Genomic DNA, 25339 nt, shown 5'->3' on the forward strand with positions numbered 1-25339 from the left:
AACCCAGGTAAAATGCATCAGCTGGTTGTTGTCAGCAGTGGTGCAGCCTCTTCCATGATGGATAAATGTATTTTCTAGGTGTTTCCTTGGCTCTGGGGATAGAGTAGCCAAGATTTTCATGGAGGGAAGCTTTTATGAAACTTCCACATATAGACAGAGAAGTAAGTGAATTTTTAAGCACCTTCCTGGGATAACAAGATGGGCATGTGTGTGAAACATTTCCTGCTCAGAGATGATCTGCTCCCTGTCTGTTCATCTCAGCATCTCCAACCCCTCCTTCCCCCTGCCACTTTTTGGCAGGTCTTCCTCCTGCCACTGTTTTTGTGTGTGTGTATTGCATATACTTCACTTCAGGCTGTTTTTCAGAATAATTTGTTTTAATTTTAAATATGAATCTTGCATGTGTTAAAAAAAAAATGCACATATTTACAATCACTTCCACTTGTAAAAATCCAAGCAAACAATAATTATAGCAGAAACCTGCTAATTCTCACTCCACTTCATCTTCAGAGCTGATAATTCACAAGCACAACCCCAAGCAATCCCACCCTGTTGTGGTGAACAGCAGGAGCTGGAGCGAGTCCACAGCCTGCTCTGCAATATCCCAGAGCTCTTCTGGCCAGGAGCTCCCCCAAAAGCCACCCAGGTGATGTTTCATGCAGACAGCAGCTTCCCAGCCTTCCAGGGCAATAATAAGATTTATTCCTGCCTTCTTTTCCCTCCATCCATGAGCTTTGGTGCCACCAAGACGTTTCTTGTTCAGGGGGGTATCTGGTGAGGGAATCTTCAATGGTGGCACTTCCAACACCTTCAGAGATGGAAACTCCTGTAGAGAAACTCATTTAACCACTCCTTGGATGGATTCTCCAATCTGTACAGTGTCTCACCAATCTGTAGCAAGGCTAGTTAAAATTATTGTGAGAAGGAGCAGAATTTCCCATTCATTTTAATGTTATGGAATCCCAGAGCAGTTTGGGTTGGAGGGGACTTTAAAGATCATCCAACCCTGCTTCCAAATGCAGAGAATGTAACATTCAATATCTGCATTTTCTGTTCTGAGCTGCATCTTCATTCTGATTTCTCTCCATGCCTCATAGCGTGCGATAACAGATTTTGAAAAACGAGGGTGGAAGTGAAACATGGTGCGACCCAAGGCAAGCTCTTTGCTCTAATTTTCCACCCCGTGAACTGCACAACTTCCAGTTGCTGCTCTTCCTGGGAGCAGAGCCAGACTTTGAAATCTCCAAATCGTTTGTGAAATGGATTATTCATCCTTCTCGTTTTCCTATGGACGAGTGTCCTCTGTGCCCTCTAACTCAAAGATGAGCTGAAATTTAAAGGACTCTATTTCAAAAGAGCAGTCCTGATCTGGGAACAAAGGGTGGGCAAAGGGGATGCACTTGGGTTTACTGTCATGCAGGAAAAGAGAGATTTCAGAACATCACAAGGGATAAAATCCTTGAGGATTTTATCTGGGAGACCTGGTGCAGGCAGGCTGCTGCCCACTGTTTTGCACATCCATTGTTGTTTTTAGAAGGAAAAGTTCCTTTTTCTTCTCTGTGGATTCAAGTGGGAGGTTTTAGGTCCCAGGAGTGTCTGTGCAAGACTCCTGCAGCCGGGGACCTGCCACCTCCTTTCTGAGCTACAAAGAGTTATCACCCAAAAAGCAGCAGGAGTTGCCACAGAAAGAGCTGCTTGGCTGGAATTACCAGAGCAGGAGCACCCCCTGCTCTGTTCTCCCCACCTCAGCCCATCAGCCTGGCCTGGGGAGTTGTGCCAGGACATTACACCTTGACAGGAGAACAAATGGTGATTTCTTACTGTGCCACAGCCTCCTCAGGAGCGCCGGTAACAAAATAATTCTTGGAGTCATTGGCAGTGTGCAGTGGAGCCGGGCCTGCCGGTGGATCAATGAGAGGAAATCTATTCCCCTCTGCTCTTGTCTCCATGAGGGATTGGTGCTCAGCGCCTGCCCAGGGTTTCCAGTGCCTCTGGAACAGCTGCTGGTGCCACTGCCCTTGTTCCCAGCAAGGACAGGCATCACCCTGTGCCCTGAGCAGCCTTGGCAGAGGCTCAGAGCTTACAGCTGCCCTTGGAGAGGGAGCCACAGCAGGCCAGGCACTGGGATGAGGTGCTGGCCCCAGCCCAGGGTGGGGGAAGCTCTCACACCCCTCCCCTCCACCACAGCTTTAGTGACACCACCAGCTTTGCCTCTGGCTGACCCTTCAGCTCCTCTGCAGCCCCCCTGCAACACCTCGCCTGCTTCCCCCCTCCTCCTGTGCTGGGCCTGGGTAAAACACCACCTAACCCAGCTTGCTGCCTCTACCTCCAACCCTGCAAAAGTCCTGAGTGCTCCAAAGCACATATCCCAGCTCTGGAAGCTTGTCCAATAGGAGATAATGCTGCCTGCTCAGAGCTCAGTGCTATCTGGGCAGCAGGAGAGGCTGGGAGAGCTGAGCAGCCTGGAGCCATCCACAGAGCCTGGAGCCATCCACAGAGCTTGGAGCCATCCATGGACCCTGGAGCCATCCAAGGAGCTTGGAGCCATCCACGGAGCCTGGAGCCATCCATGGACCCTGGAGCCATTCATGGAGCTCGGAGCCATCCATGGAACCAAGAGCCTTCCATGGAGCTTGGAGCCATCCATGGAACCAGGAGCCATCCACAGAGCCTGGAGCCATCCAGGAAGCCTGGAGCCATCCAGGGAGCCTGGAACCATCCATGGACCCTGGAGCCATCCATGGAACCAGGAGCCATCCACGGAGCCTGGAGCCATCCACAGAGCTTGGAGCCATCCATGGAGCCTGGAGCAATCCATGAAACCACGAGCCATCTAGGAAGCCTGGAGCCATCCACGGAGCCTGGAGCCATCCACAGAGCCTGGAGCCATCCATGGACCCTGGAGCCATCCAGGGAGCCTGGAGCCATCCACAGAGCCTGGAGCCATCCACAGAGCCTGGAGCCATCCACAGAGCCTGGAGCCATCCATGGTGCCTGGAGTCAGGCACGGAGCCTGGAGCCATGCATACAGTTGGAATATTCAGTGTGATCCAGTCTGTGAGGTCACTTGAATGCAGCTTTTTGGTGCCTCGATGCAGTACATTAGTTTGTTTCCTATCAGTGCAGCTCCCAGGAGCAGGCATTTAATCTCACCAGAGGTAATTCTCCAGGCTGCTGCTGGGAAGAGTTTGCTAATAAATATCCCACGGTAAAGATACTCTTACACCTTTCCCAATTGGCAGCTAATAACAGCGCAGCCGATGACATTTCAGCCCTTTCTGCATGGCTGATCAAACTCCTCACAGTGACTTTGAAAGCAGTGCTGGGATTTCATGTGGGTATCAAAGCCAGCAGAACACTCGATAGTTCAGATCTCTTGCCTCTGTGACTAATAGACAAAAAGATCTCTGAAAGGTTTAATATCTTACTCAAAATTTCCCCGTTTCCTGTTTGAAGCTACTTAGTGGACACAGTGGGATGTTGATGGTTCCTCTCAAAGCAGTGCCTGGCAAATATCTGACATCACTGCGGGATGAGCTCAGCTCAGCACGTGGGCTTGCTGAGAGCTGGGCCAGGAGACAGCACATTCCCAGAGGCCAGGCAGGAGAGCAGAGCACTGGCTTTGTACCTTAAACCCTGCTCTGGCAGCTGGCATTAGGACAAGATCATTTAGTTTGAAAAAGACTTAAGATCATCAAGTCCAACCCTCAACCCAGCACCTCCAACACCTTCATCACTAATCCCACATCCGCCCCAGGGACAGGGACCCCACCACTGCCCTGACAGACCCTTCCAATGCTTTGCAACCTTTCTGTGAAGAACATTTTCCTAAATATCCAACTTAAACCTCCCCTGCTGTGACTTGAAGCCATTTCCTCCTGTCTGTCCCTCGTTCCCTGGGAGCAGAGTCTGACCCCCACGTGGCTGCCCCTCCAGTCAGGAGTTGTGGAGAGGGAGAAGGTGCCCCTGAGCCTGCTTTCCTCCAGCCTCCCTCAGCCTGTCCTGGTGCTCCAGCCCCTTCCCCAGATTATTGCCCTACTTTTCATTGCTTTTCCTGGGCCTTTCTTTGGCTTTGGTTTCACCTCAGTGCATCCCACACCTTCCCCTGGGAGCTGCACAGGCGGCTGGAATCAACAGGGAGCCCCAGGCTGTGCTTCCAGGGAAAGTCTCATCTCCCTGTGTGTTTGTGAGTGAGCAAGGCACAAACTCAGCTCCTGCTTCCCTCTTGGAGCAGGAACACCTCTGCCAGGTCACACAGCAGGTCAGTGACCAGCACCACGCCATACACCTGAGTCATCCCTTGGCTGACGTGTTGTGCTTTGGTTTCTTTCAAGTTGAATAATTCAGCACTGAGGCCACATGAGCCAGACTCAGTCTCTCTAAAAAAGACCAAACTGACATTTTTGTTCAAATGGATTTGATTTTATTTTCTCCCCAAGGAAGCCAAATTTTTAAAAATGGAAATCTTATGCAAGGGCTGAACTCAAGCCACCTCTCTTATTTGTGCCATGAAACCCAAAGAAGTGTCTGGCATGGCTGCGGCCATCACAGCCAGGGGCTGTCCCGTGGGGAAGCTGCTCCACGTCTCCTCACTGGGGACAGCATCACTGATGCCATCCCTCTGCTCCTGTCTGGGCAGCCACAGCTGTTTGCTTCTCTGATGGTGTAAGAAAAGCTCATCTCTGTCTTTGTCTGGAGAAATACTTGCCCCTGGGAGCACGTGGCTCCCTCTTTCGTGTGCTCTGTACCCGGCCAGGCCTTGGGCTCCAGCTCTGCAGGTCTGGGTGTTGTGTCCCACCAGGGAAGGAATTGGGCTGCAGGCAGGAATGAGCAGCTCTGCTGCCTGCACGGCACTTCCCTGTGCTTCCCCAGGACTGACAATTCCAGAGAGCTTTGTAAATAATGTAAAGCTTTTGTCTGCTTGCTCATCCCACTCATCTGAAAATCAATGCGGGCGCGTGCTCTGGAGCACGATGGGCCCCGTGCAGGGGGCTGGGTGTCCTTGGCTCCAGGGAGGGACCCAAAGGAGCGCTGAGAACCAGCCTGTTTGTCACAGGGCCATAGCAGGAGCTGCGTGGGGTGGTGCAGAGCCAGGCCCTGCTCTGCTGGGAACGTGTGGGCATGGAGCCATCTCTTCCCAGCCCTCTCCATGGCCAAGAGACAGCTCCATCCCCAGGTGTCGTGCCATGAGAAACCAGCCCCAGGCTGGGATATTTTCCTGAAATCAGGTGTAATTTCAGCCCCTGGGTTGAAATGCCCTGATTTTCATCGGGCAGGATCTGCTTGGTCTGAAGACAGCCCCTCCTGGGATGTCGTGTAGGATGAGGATGTCTCACAGCAGCCCCTTGATCATCCTCCTACCACGTGTCGTGACGGCTCCAAGCTGAGGGAAGGATCAGCTCTGCCCACTGAGGGACAAGGAGAATGTCCCACCACTCCTAATCACCAGGCCTTTCATTTCAGAACAGTAATATTTTGACAAGGAGCTCATAGTCCTCCTTCTCCACTTCTGTGCTCTCCTCAACAAAAAGGACTAATTCTTTTCAGAGCACAATGGACATTCAAAGCTTCACTTACATAAAAGCAGCCACAATGTCTCCATTTCTAATGAGTCATTGTTCCCTCGGTGAGTCCCTCGCTTCCTACTACAATACTCACTCCTCTTGGGTAATGAAAATTTAACTTTCTGCTGCTCCCGGCTGCTGGTTTGGGCACAGGAGGCTGCAAGCTGAAATAATTCAGCCAGGAGCTCATGCAAACAGATTTCAGCCTTCAGAGAGCTTTAAAAGCCTGTCACAGACTCTGGCTTCAGCGATGGAAGGGGCTTCAAGGTCCTGCTGCAGCACAGACCATGGCAATGTCATTGTGCAGGTGCCTTCCTCTGTTTTCTGGGTTGTTAAACAGGATTTTTGGGGCTTCTCACCATCCGTGGGCGTTGAGACATCTGAAAAGCAATGCCCTGGCACTGGCAATGTTATTTCTCTTGGAAGTCACAAACAGAGAAGAGTCTCAGCCTTTGTTTGAAAGAACAAGGCGACATTACAGAGAAACACTGAGAAACAGGAGCCACAGGTACAAAATCCATTACGGAAATATAAAGAGTTCTAAAGTGGTTCTCTCTTTTCCCCTCTTTTTTTCTTCCTTTAGCTTTTACGGTACACTTGTGACTTCACAAAGATCCTGCCTGGGGTTTTTGAAGGCAGGGTTAGTGTCCTTGCCTGCTTGCTCTTCACCGTGGTGCCTTTATTGTCCCCTTTTGTTCCTGCCCCTCGGGATTTCAGTGGCTGCAGAAGTGTCCCCATGAGAGAGACTCTTAGAGGGAGCTTGGGGGCCAGCAGGGGGGTCCTGCTTCCTGCTGGTGCCTGGCAGCTCCTCAGGGAAAGGGGAAAAGCAGGAGGAGATGGGAAGGCTCTGGGATCAGGAGCTCCTCTGGTCACAGCAGGTGACCAGTGGTGACAGTGCACTCCCAGCTGCAGGGCAGCTCCAGAGTGCAGGTGGGACACTGAGCTTGTGCTGGACCCTGGCCAAGTGGCATCATTAGCATCTCATTTCCATACCTGTTTCCTTTGAAAACAAAACCAAAAAAAAATCAACAATTAATTCAGAGCCCTGAGCTTTGCTTCTGCTCAGAGCATCTCTGTGCTGGGTGAGCAGATCCTGACATGGACACTCTCAGGGGCAGGGGCAGTGCCCAGTGACTCCCTGTGAAGCTCCCAGGAAGCCAAGTGTCAACTGAGTCATTTCTTTGAAAATATTCCAAGTCTTTACACTTGAGGGAAGATGGGATGTGGGAATTAAACAGGGCTACACTTGGGTTGGGAGCACATGGGCATGTTGTTGTATCTCTCTGCTGTGCTAAGCAGCACTTCCCAAATCCAGATTTGGGGATGGTTTGTGCAGCAGGAGGTGACAAGGAGATGGGTGATGAGGGTGCCATGCCTGGACTCAGTTGGGCTCATGTGGTGGTGAGCTGTATCTGCCTCTGGGTTCTCAGCACAGGATGGACCTGGAGCTGCTGGAGCAAATCCAGAGCAGCCCAAAGAGATGCACCAGGGCTGGAGCCAGGCTGGGAGAGCTGGGGGTGCTCACCTGGAGAGGAGAAGCTCTAGGGAGAGCTCAGAGCCCCTCCAGAGCCTGAAGGGGCTCCAGGAGAGCTGGAGAGGGACTGGGGACAAGGGATGGAGGGACAGGACACAGGGAATGGCTCCCACTGCCAGAGGGAAGGGATGGATGGGAGATTGGGAATTGGGAATTGTTCCCTGGGAGGGTGCTGAGGGCCTGGCACAGGTGCCCAGAGCAGCTGTGGCTGCCCCTGGATCCCTGGCAGTGCCCAAGGCCAGGCTGGGCAGGGCTCAGAGCACTCTTGGGACAGTGGCAAGTGTCCCTGCCCAATGGCAGGGGCTGGAACTGGATGAGCTTTTAAGTTCCCTTCCAACCCAAACAATTCCATGACTCTCTGATGAACTCCTACCCTGCGGAGATTTGGATTAAGCAGCATTTTTTGCTGAAACTCTTTATAGTGGAAAGGGAGAAGCTGAGAAGCTCCTGCTTGGCCAACAGGTTGGAGTCAAATCTCCTGCTTTGAAACCAAAGCATCATTTTGTAATTCCATTTTAAACATTCCTGGAAAAATACCCAACTGACATCTTTCAGCCCATTTTCTTGTAGCTGAAAACGCTCAGCCTGCATTTGTAAATCACCCTCTCCCAATCTCCCCATTTTCAGTTATTTTCTGTCAAGTATCTTATCTCCCTTAAAACTTTCTGCAAATTACTTGTTCCTTTGACATTAAGACATAAGCTGTAACGTGGACAGGCCTCTGATCTTCCAAACCCAGTTAAACCCAGTAATCAGACTTTAAGCTGATTTGAAAGTGAGCTGAGCTCTATCTTCAGTACTTTTTTCTTTTTTTTTTATCTGAGATTTAGGGAGAGATGATCCTGCTGTGGAGCAGGGACTGGGCCAGGTAATGCTCTTAAGGTCCTTACACCCATCTTTCCTCTGCTGTGACTGAGTCTGAGCTGTTTGTAGCTGAAATGGAGCCTTGGATGAATAAAAAATGGCTTTAAGTGACAATTCTTCACACTGAACAAATGCAGGGAAGGAAAATACAGGAGACATATGCCTTGTTTCTGCTCTGATTTTCCATGGCCATCAGCTCGTCTTTAAAACACATCAAGAAATAAGAGGAAAAGGAAAAATAAAACATAAAAAGAGCTTCATTTCCAGCAGCAATTACAAAATGAAGCCTGTGCTTAATGGGCATTTGCAGAGGGCACAGACACCACTTTGTGCCTCTGCGTTCTCATTAGGGCTCGTGCAGCTCCCAGCTGACAACCTGATAATTCTCACTGATAAAACAAATCTTTTTGGGTTATTGCTGCCTTCCTGCGCTGTCCCTGCTCGCCCGGCTCTGCCTTGAGAATTGTCAGGATTACAGAGTGAGCTGTGAAAACCCAGTTAGTGGGTGGAAAGTATATATTAAAATAAAACAACAAAACAACAAAGCAAAACACCCACTTTTTCTGCTTTCTGAGTTTTCTCTCTGATCCCACTTTCCCCTGTTATCCTAGGAGTGCTTCTCCTTTATGAATCCAAAAAGAAAAAATACAGAGCTGACTCGTATTCCCTTTGAAATCAAATATTCAAATCTTATCTCACAAGGGTTGTGTCAGAGGCCACCAGGAGTGCCTCCCAGCAGGAAAAATAGGAATTCCCTCTGGAATTAACCTGGCCTGTTGAGCAGGCAGCACCACACCAGGAGCCAGCACTGTGATCTTTTGGAGTATCTGGAGTGAAAATCAGAGTTTCTTGGAGATATGTGGGTGCTGGGAGACCTGGGGTATCTGAAATACTCAGGAATAAGGTGCCCAAGGTGCTCCTGGAGATCTGCAAAAATTTCAGCTGGGTTTTTTACCTTTGTGTAATGTAAAACATCTGGAATTTTGAAAGAACAGCTCTGTTTTTGCCTGTGCTCCTTTAGGTGGCTAAGGGCAAGCTGAAGCTATAATAAATTAAATTGAAATATAAGCACTCATGTGGGGGCATACGTTGGTTCAACAGCGTGAGCTGAAAATGATGGAGCTTCGGAGCCTTGCCCTATAGGAAAGGCCCTGCAGCTCATCTGGAAACAAGTTCAGATGCAAGAACTTGTGTCACACTTAACCTTGGTTCTGGATTAATCATCAGTCAATGATTAAATGGAGTCGGTGTAAATTAGGATTGAATTGATTTGGGGTGGATCACATGGAGACTGTCCCGCTCTGACAAATTGGTTTTAAAGAGGAATTTTTCCTCCAGCCCAGTCCCCTTCCAGTGACTGAACAGACACCCAGTGGAGGGCACAGGGTCCGAACTCCTGCCTGATGCAGGGCCATAATTCCTGCCCAGAGAGGCTCCTGGTCTCACAAAGGTAACTCAGTGAGGGGCAATTCAGTGGTTCTGCCTTCGCCCAGCACCTCTCTCTCCCAGATCATCTCCTGAATCCAGAATCAGAGCAAGACTAAGTGGGGGCAGAGCAATTGAGGTGCTCTACAACCAACCCACACAAAACACTGTACTCGCAGGAGCCCAGATATCTGCACATTTACCTGAAATGGCCCCACATTTAGGACCTTCCAGCTTCAGACTGTGGATCTGTAGAAGTATTATGGGGTTGTCCCATGCACTCATTATGGAAAGCAAAAAAAAAAAAAAAAAAAACACAGCAGGATTTAACACTTTGAATCCCTGGAACTCTTTGAACCCCTGAAACGTCCAAGGCCAGGTTGGATGGGGCTTGGAGCACTCTGGGATAGTGGAAGGTGTCCCTGCCCATGGCAGGGGGTGCAATGAGATGGTCTTTAAGAGCCCTCCCAACCCAAACCATTCTGGGATTCTCTGATTCTCTGAATAATTTTCAATCATGGCAAAGCTGAGGGAGAGTGAAAATAAAACTTAATGCTGAGTAAACTCTGCTGTGGAAGAGGTTACAGTGACTGGCATGCTTCCCATGGAAAATGAGAAGTGTCATGTCACACCTGAGGTGTGAGACGTCCCACCAAGGCAGGAGGTGACCCAGGGCTGGGATTTGTCATTGCAGCATTGCAGGTAGGGAAGGGTGAGGAGAGAGATTTGCCAGTTTGACAACGCAGCTTTGGAGAAAGGCAGTGCTGAGCCAGAGCTGGGCCTTCCTTCCCCTCCAGATGTGTGGGAAGCTCCCAGCAAACGCCAGGAGGTTACACCTGGGGAGGGAGCAGAACAGCAGCAGTTGGCTGTTTCCCTCCATGTTTTATAGCAGGTTGTTTCCTTGCACATCCTGATTTCAGAGAGCACACGAGGTGGGAGCAAGGCTCAGAAGCAGAGGATCAACATCCTCTTTTATTATGTGTAATATAAAATATTGCTGCTGCTGAACATCCTGCTGCTTCTCTGTCTGTGATCATTGTGGCTGAAACACTACCACCACAATTTGGAATAAAACAGTTACAGGAAATGCTGGTACCTCTTGGTTGGAGCTTTTTTTTTCCCCAGGGGGCAAAAATATTGCAAATATTTGTCTGTCACAAAGTGCTGTGTCCACCTCTGGGAATATGTGGAGCTTCTGGAATGAGTCCAGAGGAGACCACAGAGATGGAGCCAGGCTGGGAGAGCTGGGGGTGCTCACCTGGAGGAGGATCCAGGGAGAGCTCAGAGTCCCCAGTGCCTAAAGGGGCTCCAGGAGAGCTGGAGAGGGACTTGGAACAAAGCAGAATGCCTTCCCACTGCCAGAGGGCAGGGTTGATGGGATATTGGGAAGGAATTCTTCCCTGTGAACGGGATGAGCTTTAAGTTCCCTTCCAATCCATTCTGTCATTCTATGGGGCAATCACATAATTAAGCAAGCACATAATTAAGAGCTGCAGAGCTCTGTCTCCCATTTGTGCTGTGCCAGGAGCATCCTGGACTGTTGCACCACAAAGAACTGCATGGTCTTGGAGACTGACATTTCCCTCCTCTCAGCCCCTAAATTATCAGGCTAGCCCAGACATCCGAGGCTTTGAGGGGAGGAATATCAGGAGATAGGCAAAGATTTCCAAAAGAGGCTCTTACCCCGATGTAGTTGTTCAGCTCTCTTTATTCCGTGATGTCCATGGGGAGAGCGGGGCAAAGAGAACGAACAGGAAATGTCAGGGGTTTATCCAGGCTTTGGGCAGGGAGCACTTCTTGGCAGGAAGGAGGGGTCCAGGGTTATCCGACCAGAGTCCCAGGGGTCTGGGGATGGGGAAAAGGCGAGGGCTGAGCCCGCAGGGGAGCTGACAGTTCTGTTCCTCCCTTGTTCCCGGTGCAGGCCAGGCGTCCTCGTTCACGCAGCAGCCCCAGGACCAGGTGGTGATCGCGGGGCAGCCGGTGACGCTGCTCTGCGCCATCCCCGAGTACAATGGCATCGTGCTCTGGATCAAGGACGGGCTGGCCCTCGGCGTGGGACGGGACCTCTCAAGTAAGTGGGGACAGCGCCTGGGGGAAACTGAAACGCGGATGAAAAATTAAACTTTACAATTCTAATAAAGATTTGGAGGGAATGGCTATGTGTCGCCGTCGAGGCAGGATGGGAATGAGAAGACTCTGACTCAGAAGGCTGTGAGAGTAAAACTCTGATTTATTCAAAATACACTGCTCTTTTATACAGAGCTTCGTGAGCACCAACTCCTGAGAGTAAAATCTGATTTATTCAAAATACACTGCTCTTTTATACAGAGCTTTGTGAGCACCAACTCCATTGGTCCTGAAGTGAAAACAACTCATACCACTGGTGCAGAGTGCTTGACACACAGTGATAGAACTTAACTATAAACAATGTGAATAAATGGAGAGATAGAGAATTATTTACAGTCTTCTCCAGCTCTTTCCCAGGCTTCTGCCTGGCTAGAAATTCTCAGTTTCTGTATTTGACTGAATCTGAGACCCACAGGTTTGTTTATTTATAGTGCTGTGGACACATGTTGGGACTCACTGCCTTTTAATGGCCATGCTTGCTTCAGAGAATTATTTGAGATTTTGAGAATTTGAAATTTGAGAATTTGAGAATTTTGTTACCCTTATTAACTTCTATATGCATAGAATTTCATAACAGGTTAATGCATATTTATTTTGCTGATTTCACATTGCACTTATAGCTAGTTACACTTGTACTCAGTTTTTGTCAGAAAGTATAGAAAGAACTCAGGTAACTCTGCCCTGTCTGTTTTAAGGTCTGAGGATTCTTTCTTATTTCTTATCTTTTAGTGTGGAAATTTGCATTTTTTTTCCTTAGCTGGGGTAGTTTTGCTAGGGCTGTATATTAACTAGACTAAGCAGCATATTTAGCAAGCTTAAAGTGGCACATTTCACTTAAATTTAAATGGATTTCTACCCTGTTAAGTTTTCACTCTGTCTCAAAACCTAGGTACTAAAAATTTTAAACTGTACTGGCAAACACTAACCCCTCAAGAAAACACTACATTTAACCTAAAAAGGTTTAAAAAAACTTCCAAAACTAAAAAATAAAATGAAAATTATGAGTGTATAGTTTAAATAAAAGTGTATTTAAATAAAAGTCTATTTATCTGTGTGATAAAAAACTTAGAATTTTAAATTTAAAAATATTACTATATTTTATATATAAAATAAAAAATATATAAATATACATAATTATCATAATATAATATAATGTAATATAATATAATGTAATATAATATAATGTAATGTAATGTAATGTAATTAATATCATATAATATAATATCATATAATATCATATAATATCATAATATAATATAATATAATGTAATATAATATAATGTAATGTAATGTAATGTAATTAATATAATATCATATAATATCATATAATATCATATAATATCATATAATATCATATAATATCATATAATATCATATAATTAATATAATATCATATAATATCATATAATATCATATAGTAAATATATATTATATATAATATTTATAGTGTATAATAAATATATAGATATATAGATATAACAAAATAAAAGTTTTAAAACTAAAACTAATCCTTCATCTTCACCTTCTTCTTGATAAGTTTAAATAGTATCATATAAGTAAATAAAAATTTAAATAGAAATAAAATAAATTATAAAAAATAAATACAAAATAATAATAAATAAAATACATAAATAAAGATAACAATAATAAATATAAATATAAATAAATAAAAATTAAACAAATTGTAAATTTATAATTATAAATTACAAATTTTAATAAAAATAAAATAAAACAAGTAATAAAGAATTAGTTATTAAGTTAAAAATAAAAATAATTTGTTTCATTTCTTAATTAAACTATTTATCCCTAAAAATCTTATAAAAGAGTTTTTAAATAATTAAAGTAAAATACTATAAAACTCATGACTTACAAAACTATGATATAAATAAAAAATAATCAACATCTAAATCCAAACAAAAAATACCATCTCACACATATAATCCCAACCTTAGCAACAAAGAAAAAAGTCCACAAGCAGCCTCCATAAACAAGGAAAGCAGGAGCTCTCCTTGCCCAACGTTTATTTGGGGAATAATATTTTCATTTCAACTTCAATACCTTCAAGTCCAGCCAAATTTTTGGTTTATAAATTTTTATATAAATTTATATATAAAATTTTAATATAAATTTGTATATAAAAATTTGGGGGGTTATTCTTGGTGCTTGGAATAAGCCAAAATCTGTTTCACTGAAACAAAACTGTCGGCTCCCACAGATGTTGCCTGACCCTTTGGAAAGGGCTGGTTTGATTTCCTTGGAAACTAACATCACCTTTCCAAAATGTGGGATGAAATGTTTTATAAATGTTGGAAGTGCCTGTTTTGATACACTCAAAAAAGAAAAGAACCATAGAAAACCCTGAGTTTGAAGGGACCCACAAGCCTCTGCTTGCTTTGGACAATGTCTGTGGCTTCCTCGAGCTTTGGTTTTGGGAAATTATCCTTTGGTGACCAAATTGCTCAGAACTCACATTCCTTAATCCCACACCCACACTGTGATTGAGGGTTAATTGCAGCTGCTGAAGAGGCTGCAGTACTGGGAAAGTTAACACTTTATTCTGCATATTTCCCTGGAAAACACTAATCTGGCACTGAAATATTTCACGTGGATAAGAAGAGTGTTTGCTGGAAAGAGCCTGGGAGGACACGGAGCCCTCCAGGGCTCTGCAGAGTTTGTACACGTGTGACACCGCTCAGCTCCTGGTGACCTGAGGGTTTTCCCCAAGGCACTGAGAAACCAGGGGGGGCTCCATGCTTTTTGGTCTCCTGCTTTGGACCCTGCTTTTCCCTGAAGTGCAGTGCCTGTTTTTCTTTCCATCTATTTTTTTTATTAATACGTATAATTGCTCATTTACAGCTGTACCCGAGTAAGCAGCCCCATCTTCGCCTGTTTTTCAAAGCTCTGAGCCACAATTTTTGCATCTATTAGAGAGCTGAGCTTCCCATGCAAGACCTTGCAACACGACTGAGTAAAAGAGCTGCAGTGAAGTAGGGAGCTGATGTGAATGACTTCCACAATTAACAGAGCCGAGGCTGCTGGAAGCCACAGGAGCTGCCAGCTCGCGTGATACCAGCTCAGCCAGTGTCTAATTAGCACAATCCAAACAAACCCATCATTTGTACTTCTCGCGGTTCAGGAGAGCAAATCCTGCTGTTGATAACTCGAGGAACAACAGAAGCACAAATGTGTGCCAGCGCTGTGTTACACAGGGCACTGGGCACAGGAGGACACGGGGGTGGCACCTTTCCTCCTGTGTGTCCAGCCAGGCTGACCAGGGCTGCTGGTGCCCCCAGACCCTGCCCGAGCTTTACACAGAGCTAATCGTGGTTGTGTTCCAGGGTGTCACCTCAGCCCTCTTCAGGAGCTGAGGATGACCCATGACAGCTTGCAGAGGAGCAGGAGGTGGTGGGTTTCCTGGTGGAAGGTCTCACCCCTTTTTATCACTCAGGGAGGTTGTGAATGCCCCAGCCCTGGAAGGGTTCAAAGCCAGGTTGGAGAAGGCCTTGAACAACCTGATCTGAGTGGAAAGTGTCCCTACCCATGGCAGGGGGACTTGGGTCCCAGTGATCTTTAAGGTCAAAACCAAACCTTCCAACACTTAACATTCTATGATCCCATGACTCCTTGGGATTTCAGTTAATGCTCCTTCATCAGCACTTCTTTTTTGAACCTGTAGAGCAAAACATGCAGTCTCTTTCCTGGATTTGGCAGGTTCTTTCTCTCTCTCTTTGGGCTGGCTGCCAAGGAGGGGAGGAAGTTGCCTGGATCCTGGGAATTGCGGTGGGATGCTGGGGCTCTGGACTTATGCTCTGCTTTCCTCAGTCCTGGGCTCGTGGCTCCAGCTTGTTGCAGCATATGTTGCAGTTAAAACAGCCACAATACACAGAGTATCATCACACCATTTCAGAAAGCTCCAACCATACAGAGTAACACCCCATCACTTCAGAAGGCTTCAAGCATCTGCCCTTCTCGTTCTTTAACCCAGCCTTTTGCACCCCTTGTGTTCATGCCTCACACCTGTGTGCCCCCTGTTCCCTGTGTGGTTCTCAGCACACCTGGGCACTCCAGGGCTCACTGCTGCCAGTGCTGCTCACTGCTTCTCCCAGTGCACCCACTGGGATGAGGCTGGGCCACAGCCCCACCCCAATCACTGGTGTGGGGAGTCCAATCACTGGTTTGTGTAGGCACAAACTGTGCCCACACCAGCTTCCCCCTGACCCGTGCTTTACCTCTGGCAGGTTACCCACGCTATCTGGTCGTAGGAGACCATCTGTCAGGTCAGCACCACCTGAAAATCCTGCGGGCTGACCTCCAGGATGACGCCGTGTACGAGTGCCAGGCCATCCAAGCTGCCATCCGATCCAGACCTGCCCGGCTGACTGTCCTCGGTGAGTCCCGGTCTCACTCACACCCTCAGCGTATTCCTTGGGTTTCAGTGCCTTCATGGTCACACTGAGTAGCAAAACAAAATGTTTTGCTGCTGGATCAAGAGGGCTGGGAATGAATCCATGGTGAGAGCAGTGGGGGAGCAGCTTAATTCTGAGAACAGGATCAAAGGAAGCTGCTCGGGGAATGAAGCAGCTCTGGGGTGGAGTATGACAGTTCTAGGAGTAACACAGCCACCAAGTGTTTGGCACTTCAGCTTTATGGATTTATGCCCCAATTCAAGAGAGTCTGTCCATAAATTTAAGGATATGAAGAGTGCCAGTGTCATCACTTATGTGTTACCCTGCCTACAGGACCGGGACAACTCCACCCTCTGAGGAAAGACTGGTTTCATATTATGCAGTATTTTTAAACTACATACACAACTAATATTTTATCACCCTGCATTTCTCAATAATTAATCTTTCCCATGAGCAGCACAGGGATTGCCTGGGATTGCAAACTGGAAGTGGCTCCCAAAATCATGTAGAGGACCTTTTTTTTGTGGGAGGTGGGTGGAGAGCACTGGCAGAGCTGGAGGGCTTTGTTGGCCATCTGGCAGAGCAGGGGCTCTCCCCACAGGAGTGCTGGGAAAAGGCAGACACGTCAGCGAGGCTTCCCGGCATGGACGTGGCTTCAGAGAATTTAATGAAAATGGTATTTTTCATGAACAGCTTGGACAAAACCCAGTCTGTATTGCTGTTCCCAGATTCATCCTGATTATTCAACCCTCAAAGTGAAACCATTTGCATATTTAAGTTTGTTTAAATTGAAGATTGGATTTCCTTTTTCCTTGTTGTTTTTATTCCTGGTTAGTTAGAGAAAAAACCCACATTTTAAAAATATCCAAATCATGATTTTCTGTGCTTTTAGTCAGATCAACACTGATTAGTTTTAAGCAGCCAAAATAAGTGAATTAAGGTACCAGCTGTGGTTGAAGATGCACCTCACTAGAGTCTGCACTACAAAAATTAGTTCAAATTCCTGGTTTGCAATTTCCCCTGCATTTGTTTTCCTCCCTCCACAACCCCACAACATTCCCTACTCCCAAACTTTCACAGCTGCCATCCCTTCCTTCCCTGACCCTGACGATAATGATGATTTTCCTTTGATTCCTCCTTCTTCTCAATCAACCCTTGGCAGCAGCTCAGAGCTCTGACACGTAGCCATACATGAAATAATCCTGGAAATGAATAGGAGAGGGGAACGTTGTCTTGCTCACCGACAACCCCTCCTTCTCCTGGGCTCCCTCCTTCTGTTGTGAAAGCAGAATACATTGCGGGAGCCAGACAAAAGAAATAATGTTATTTAATTAGAGCTAAAGATTTCAAAACTAATTTAGTCCCAGGGCGTACGTCAGAGCTGCTGCGAAGCGTTGATTGAGCAGAGAGATGTTTTTATGGATCAAAAGGAAATCGTTATTATCTTTGGGGTTATGGAATGTGTTGAATAGATGGTAGTTAATGTTTATGTGGATATACATGGTAGTTGCTAATTGGTACATTTACCTAAGATGTTCAGCAGCTTATATTTGCAGACTGTTTTCCTTTTAAGAAAATTAAAGTTACAGTGTGTTCAATTTATGCCAAATCGATGAGCCGGTGTGGGTTTGGAACTAACTGGTAGCTCATCTTTAACTTTAGAGGTATTTATTCAGATGTTCTGAGGGGGGGAAAGTGGCCACAGCCCCGAGGCTGCCAGAGCTCCAGGAGAATTTGCACAACGCCCTCAGGGATGCACAGGGTGGGATTGTTGGGGTGTCTGTGCAGGGCCTGGGGTTGGACTGGATGATCCTTCCAGCTCAGGAAATTGTGTGATTCTATGACTTTTCAGGCTGGTTGGAGAGGTAGGAGTGAGGATCCTGCCTTTGCAGGGGGTTGGTGACCAGCAGCTCCTTTGGGATGGGGTGCCCTGTGCTGGCAGCGAGGGCAGGGGCTGCTGTGGGATCTGTGCTCTGTGTTTTAGCCACACAGTTCTGTCCTCTGAGGGGACAGAAGTGGCACCTGAAGAGTAGAAGCCTCAAGCCCCCGTGTTTCTGACAGCTGGGGACAATGTGCAGCCTGTCAGGCTGAACTCACTGCATGACAGGGGGGTAACACATGTCGGTGAAGGGGGAGAGACGTTTCTGGTGCTTCCAGATGTGCAGCACCACCAGCTGTGCAGGCATGTCTGCTCTTAGCAGGCAGTGTGTGAGCCTGCTGTAGGTGTGAGCTAAGCAGCTGTGTCTAGAGGGAACTGGATCTCCCAGATTTCACCTCCCTGGCTTGGGAAGAGATGTGCCAAGCTGTCTGAGCCTCTCACAGGAAGATTCCTTCATCCCAGTCTGCCCAGCTTCACTGAGGCTGCAGACTTCCCCCGGCCAGGAGAGGATCCCTGAGGCATCCCTGGAGCTGGGTGCAAACCATGCAGCTGGTTTCTCAGTGACTCAAAGGCTCTTCAGCCTTTGGGTGTTAGAGGCAGTTCTGGGGAACTCTATCCCACTCTATCACCCCCAGCTTTGTCTCTGGAAAAATAACCCTGCCTGGTTTTTTTGTATGAGTTGGTGCTGCCCTGTCTGTCCTTGCCAGATTTTCCACTTCCTTGGTATCAAGAAATCCCCCAATGCCTCCAGATTCAGGCTCCAACTGCTGTCATTCATGTCTGACAACAGCTTTATGGGGCTGATGCCTCCTACTTCCCTGCTCAGATGCAGAGCTACACCATAGTTTTAATTAAATATTTAAGGTTTTGTCACATTGTTTTCAAATCTACATGGTTAAATGTAGTGGAACGGATCATTCCGTAGCCTTGGAAGTCCAAACACTCAAACAGATGAGCCTATTACTGTCATCAGCATCAGGGAAAATCTTTTCTTTGTGGAGTTCCAGGGACAAATATTGCTCGGAAATGTTGTTAATCCATCCCAAAGCAGGAGGGTTCCCCTTTTCCAGATCTCCCTCACCTTCCCTCCTACCATTGCCCAAACTCTCTGAGGCAGAAATCACTGCCCAATCGCCTCAGGATATCTGCCCCAAGCAGGGAAGGTTGATAAATCTGATGGGATGGGATTTAGGACATATGGAGGCATCCAGATTTTCTGCAAGCAAAGGATGTCAAGGTAGTTTGGCAGGGCAGTCCAAGCCAGGCAGGCTCTGGGAAGCCACTGGAGGGCTATTTGCTACCTGGTACATCTCTAATGGCAGGGCTGCTTAATTTATGATCTATTTAACTAAGCCAGGGTATTAATTAAATAAAGTAAGAGCCTGATTAGGACTTGGAGAAATTTAAAAATAAAATCAGGCAGCAATCGAGCGAAATTGCAAAGCAAACACTTTGGCTGTAACCACTGGAGAGTTCCCTCCAGTCTTCCATCAAAGCTCAGAGCAGGGAGGGCAAATACAAGAGATTATATTGCCAGCAGATGTGTGTTGTTAAAATATGCATCTGCCAGCCGTGTAGCTTCAGGAGCCAGAGGGCTCGCTCGTGGATCCTTCTGCACTCGCGGGACCGTGAAGGAATTTGAGGCCCCGGCAGCCGAGGTGGGATTTGCAGACACGTTAATTAGCGTTGAGTTCCCAGGTCTCGGAGGCAGCCAAGCGAGGAGGAACTTTGAAGAGAGCTTTGGTTTCCCTGGGAGGGAGAGGGGAACCCTGGCTCACGGTGCCAATGTGGCCGTGACACAGTGACACCTGGACCTGCGGTGACACCTTGGTTTGTGGTGACCCTTGGCCTGAGGTGACACCTTGGCCTGTAGTGACACTTGGCCTGTGGTGACACCTTGGTTTGTGGTGACACCTCTGCCTGTGGTGACCCTTGGCCTGTGGTGACACCTGGGCCTGTGGTGACCCTTGGTTTGTGGTGACCCTTGGCCTGAGGTGACACCCTGGCCTGTGGTTGCAGCAATGTATCTGAACCACTTAGGCCACACTGTGCACCAGCCAAGCCACTTGTAGTTATTCTTACCAGAGCCCTCTGGAATTCGTGAAGGTTACTAAGACATAAACTGTGCTAAATTAAGAAAGAAGAAGCTGAGAAACAGAATTTTAAGCGCAAGAGAACTAGATGAATGAGGGTGGTGAAGCACCTGGATTGTAAACAATCACATACTCAGAAATACGTGCAAAACACGTGGACAAGCTAGAGGCACCAACCAAGAGATGTCGGGGGCTATGTACAAGTCACAAACAGGATGGGACTGCTGTGGAACAAGTCTTGAGCTGTTTATTTTTTAGCATCAGTCTCATTACTTGCCTATGACGATGGGAAGATGCCAGCAGCTCAAATCCCAGGCAACAGACCAAGAACTTAATGTTGCAACTTACTTTATAAACTTTTTGACCAATCACACAAATCAAAAGCATATTGACAGTAGTTCTATCCAATCACTATAAATACAGTAGCTTTGGTTAAAACAATGCTTGCTTATTTTGAATACAATACTTGCTTGTAAGCCTCAAGATACAATGCACAGAGCTCCATTATTAAGCTTAGAACTTCCTAATATCTCACCAGATACACTTTTCTGCAACTTAGGGAGTTATTCTACCCAAGCGTTAATACACAGACCATTGTTCTATTTATCCTGACTTTCTAATTCTTGTATAATTTTTCTGCTGACAACTCTTATAGCTACTGCTTAGCTCTAATCACCATCCTGCTGTCTCTGAGGCCTGCCTTTTGCAGCGTGCCCAAAACCCTCCAACTTTAAGGAATCCCACATATGTTCAGTAGGGTTAGAATGTATAAATAAGAGCATAATGTAAACACCAAAGGGTTTCTGTTTAATCATATTGGTTAGTTGTCCAGGAGTTCTGATTCCCAGTGACACCACAGCCTGCAGTGACCAGCGCTGGCAGGACCCACCACGCCCAGAGGATGGAGCAACCAGGACAATGAAGCAGATGGATGACGAGGTGTTGGGAAACTGGATGGTTCCTCCCTTCGTGGCACCTTGGCAGGAGAGTGCCAAGGCTCTCCTGGTCTGCTCTCCCCAGCAGGAGATGTGGCACCTCCAGCCCGGTGATGCCTTGGGAAGGCTGCCCTAGAACAGAGACTAGACAGAGCTAAAGAATAAAGCAGGGATTCATTAGGAGGCCTCAATAGATCCACCTTGGGCAGCACCAGAGCCCAGCCAGGGCTGCACCCAAGATGAACCAAAATGAACCCAAGATGACCCAAAATGGTCCCAAAATGCACGAGCGCTCCCGGGGGCTCTCCCTGGGATCAGTTCTGCTCCATTGGCACCTTGGAGTTCATTGTCCCATTCCAGCTCCAGCCCAGGCAGTCCCATCCTGCTTGTTTTTCTCTCTCCAGCCCACGCTGTTTGTGCTCCTGGGCTGAGGTTTGGATCATTTGTCCTTGGTGCCCAGCTGGAGCAGGAATTGTTTTGTGTCCCTGCTCTGTGCAGAGAGCTCAGCATCCCCTCATGTGAAGCCCAGACCCACACCACTAAAGCAGCCCAGAATCTGAAAAATAGAAAAGCTGAACCTGAGGCATCACCAGCCACATACCTCGGGCTGTCTCAGGAAGCTCCCAGGCAGCACTTGCTTGGCACAGGGAAAAGGTTGGTCCCAGAGGTGCCAGTGAGAAATTGGCCACAAGCAGGAAAAGGCAATATGAGGGTGTGAGGAGGGAGGCAGGGGAGCTACTTCCAGAGACTTAAGGTGAATAATTGATAGGCAATTAACTTGTACCTTCACCTTTTATAGTCTAATTCCCTCCCTCCTCCCCTCTATGGCCTCTTCTAATATTAACTCTGTCTTCACGTGTGTCCCATTAGGAATAAAGCTTTCTTAAATCAACATGAATTATTTAACTCTACAGATTAAGTTAATTTGAAGTGAGAGCTCCTGTCCCTCTTACAATGGCACAAGGTAGGGACAGGAGGAGGGTCGCTGGGGTGTCAAGTGCATCCACATTCAATCACAGCCATCTTCCTCTTTTTATTTTATTTTTCATTTTATTCCAATCCTCTTTCTTGCCAAGTCTTTCCCGTCCTCCCCTGCAGAGCAGAGTAAGCATTTCCATTACCAAAATGATGCTTGGCTGCTTGAGACATCTGCATTTCCCAGCTTTCAAGCACTTCAGTGGAGTTTGATCAGGAAATAGAGGTTATGTCCTGGGTAAAGGCCCTTTCTCAACATTTGTTTGTAATGCTGACCTCCAAGAAGAAAATGTGAGGAGGTGATGTTTCAAATCCAGAAACAGTTCAGCTTCGAACTCTTTTTCCACACTTTTTAATAGAATTCAATCCTCTGAATGCAAAATTCAGAGCATGAAGAGCCGGGATGTCAATTCAGAACAAAAAAAAAAAAAAAAAAAAAAAAAAAAAAAAAAAAAAAAAAAAAAAAGCAAGTGATGAAAATGTGATCATTTTCTTCCAGTCTCTTCTCCTTGAACAACTTTGGGTCTTCACAAAGCTGCATTTTCTGCTGGGAATATTTTCAGTGGCAAAACAGCAAGTGGCTCTACTGGGAATGAAACAGAAACATCAAACAATCGAGCGCAAATCCCAAATAACCTAAATATTTGATGTCATGTCTGAGCAGCTTAAGTTTACAGCTCTCTGAGCCAGCTCCTTTTGATAGCAGAGGGTGGCCGGGTTTCCTTGCTCACGTCCCTGTGTGGCTCTGGGGTGGGAATCTCCATGGGATTGACCATTCCAGGCAAACCCAGGGGCTCAGAGGTGAACGGCACTCACTGCCTTGAGCAGTCTAGAGCTGGAAAACAGATCACAGAGAGGGACTGTGGGCTAAAAACTGGGTCTTGAGATCTCCCTAGCTGGGTTTCACTCTTGGAATAAATCACGCAAAACTCCTTTTTCTTCATGGTGGAAAAAGCCCCTACTTTATCCACATGTTGTGGGTTGACAGGGAGTTTTCTTGGGAAGTTATAGGCAAACCAATCAGTGGTCAGATTGGAATATTTTCATGGGTGCACTGGCACTGCACCAGTGCCAACCCATGGCACCACGTAACTTGTTTTTATACAGTTTTACAGACCTCATGTGTGACTCCAATTGGTCAGTAGCTTTCTTACCAATTACTTTATTGGTTAGTAAAATGTATTTTACTTGTCTATCAAATTTCTCTACTCTTCAATTGTTTACATATTTTCCTCACTGGTTTTCATGGGATAGATTTAATGTTTATGCAGGTGCCAGTTGGTTTTCACCCAGGAATAGATTGTTAAGTTAACAAACTGTTCACACCAGGATTGCTTTCACATGGGAACTTGCAAAGTGCTAGCTTGACAATGCCAGCTATCTATTTAAGAGAGCAGGCCTAATTTTATGAGGGCTTTCTTTTATATCTACCTTATTGCAACATTTCACCTGGGTGTTGGGAAGTGCTGCTTCCCCCATTTTGGAAGGGTTTGCACCCTGTCTGTGAGGAGAAGGAGAAGGGAAAGCAGCATCTGCATGAGCTCTGTTCTCCTTACTTTGAAGAAGACAAGCAAAATGACATCTTTACATCCCCAGTAAGTACATCTGGGCTGGTGGTGGCTGCCAGGATGAAGCTCTCCATGGGACAGAGCCACCCACCTCAGGCTCTGCCAGGGTCGTAGCAGTGGAGTTACAACAACAGCAGTCATACAAACATGGGGAGAGGAAGGCTAAGGAAGGGGTTTGTTTCACCTTACAGACATTAAAAATTACAAATATAATAGAACCATGGAATGCTTTGGCTGCGAAGGGATATTAAAAATCCTCTAGCTCTGCTTCTTTGCTCTTCCACTATCCCAGGTTGCTCCAAGTCTGCTCCAGCCTGGCCTTGGGCACTGCCAGGGATCCAGGGGCAGCCACAGCTGCTCTGGGCACCTTGTGCCAGGGCTGCCCACTCTCCCAGGGAACAATTCCCAATTCCCAATCTCCCATCCGGCCCTGCCCTCTGGCAGTGGGAGCCATTCCCTGTGTCACATCCCTCCATCCCTTGTCCCCAGTCCCTCTCCAGCTCTCCTGGAGCCCCTTCAGGCCCTGGAGGGGCTCTGAGCTCTCCCTGGAGCTTCTCCTCTCCAGGTGAGCACCCCCAGCTCTCCCAGCCTGGCTCCAGAGCAGAGGGGCTCCAGCCCTGGAGCATCTCCGTGGCCTCCTCTGGGCCCCTGTGCCAGATCCGTGTCACTCCCCACAGGACGGGGCTGTGAGCAGGGGCTGCTGTTCACTCACACTGGGGGAAGTTCAGCAGGGCAGCACTAAGCAGATGCTGCCTCTGCTCCCTCAAACCCTGCTCCAGATGGGTTCACACAGCTCTTACAAACTTTGTATTCTCTTAATGCCCTGGGGTTGACTCATGCTGCCTCTCCCATCAAAGCTTCCCTTCCCTAAGCCCTCAGAGCCTCACCTGCACACTGAAGACTGAAGTACCTCAGAGTAAATGGGAAGAGACACAGATAGAAATGATTAATGCTCGTGTTCCTGCACCAGTCTGTGATTCCTTGTCTCGATGCAGGGAGGGCATCGTGGTTCTGACCCGTGGTTTTATCGAACACGAAGCATTTGCCTTCTCTCTGCAGTCTGCTGGGCTGGGCTGACCTGATGGATGCAAAGCACAGAGGGCTGATAAAAAAACCTTCCTGATTTCTAGTCATCCCTTTGTATCTTCCCAGCCTCTTCTGCTGGCTCTGGCACTGCCCTGGGCCCCGGTTACTCTGGCTGTGATGGCTGTGGGGGTGCTGATGTCAAGATCCCTCTGTGCTGCTGTGTTCATCACTCACTCCTGTGCCCGCACCCCCTCCTGCTCTGGGCACGACCCCTCTGCATCTCACTGCAGTTCCCCCACCTGCACAGGGCCAGCAGCTCCCTCCACATCACGCCTGCCTTTCCCTCTGCTGCACCCAGCGCCTCCAGCTCCCCGGGATGCCTGCGGACAGCGGGCATCCTTTTGCTTCATGCGCCGTTGAACCGCCGACACCTCACATTCTGCACCAGCCAGGCCCCCCGCACGAGCAAAGCTCGCTTTGCTTTCACTCCTACGCACGATTGTCCCTCTTGCCACTCAAGACCCAGCTCCCCATCTGCATCCTGCCCGTGCTCCTCTGCAGCCGCAGCTGCGCTCGCAGCAGCCCCTTGTGCGCCTCTCCCAGCTGCGCGCACGGATGCGGTGCCGACGGCAGCGCCAGGAGCTCGGCGGGTTGTTAGTGACCTGACACGAGTATTGACTGCCTCTCCCTTGTCAGCCGGCAGAGAGAAACGAGCCTCTCGGAGCGCGACAGCACCTGAGCGACAGCCCCCGCTCGGCGATCGATCGCCCGGGTGACAAATGAACCGGCAGGGCAGGGCAGCACCGGCCGCCAAAGCGGAGGAGCCGCTCTGGAGAGGCTGCCTGAAGGGATCCCAGCCCGTGCCCAGCCTGCAGGAATGTTGTTTCCTGGTTCCAAGAGCTTGGCCAACCCTTTTTGCTTGTCTTGCATTTCCCTGCTCCGT

General features: G+C 47.7%; 1 protein-coding gene across 3 annotated transcripts in view; it reads left to right on the top strand.

Moving 5' to 3' along the window:
- The window catches only part of KIRREL3 (kirre like nephrin family adhesion molecule 3), a 384768-nt gene that overhangs the window by 263872 nt on the left and 95557 nt on the right, over positions 1-25339 (top strand). For all 3 annotated transcript variants that reach the window (XM_077787972.1, XM_077787973.1, XM_077787974.1), the window contains 2 exons: positions 11309-11458; positions 15753-15902. In XM_077787972.1, the coding sequence (XP_077644098.1) occupies positions 11309-11458; positions 15753-15902 (300 nt within the window). The remainder of the gene's footprint in view (positions 1-11308; positions 11459-15752; positions 15903-25339) is intronic.

The sequence above is a fragment of the Lonchura striata genome, chromosome 23 (assembly GCF_046129695.1).
Source record: "Lonchura striata isolate bLonStr1 chromosome 23, bLonStr1.mat, whole genome shotgun sequence".
In the NCBI taxonomy this organism is placed as follows: Eukaryota; Metazoa; Chordata; class Aves; order Passeriformes; family Estrildidae; genus Lonchura; species Lonchura striata.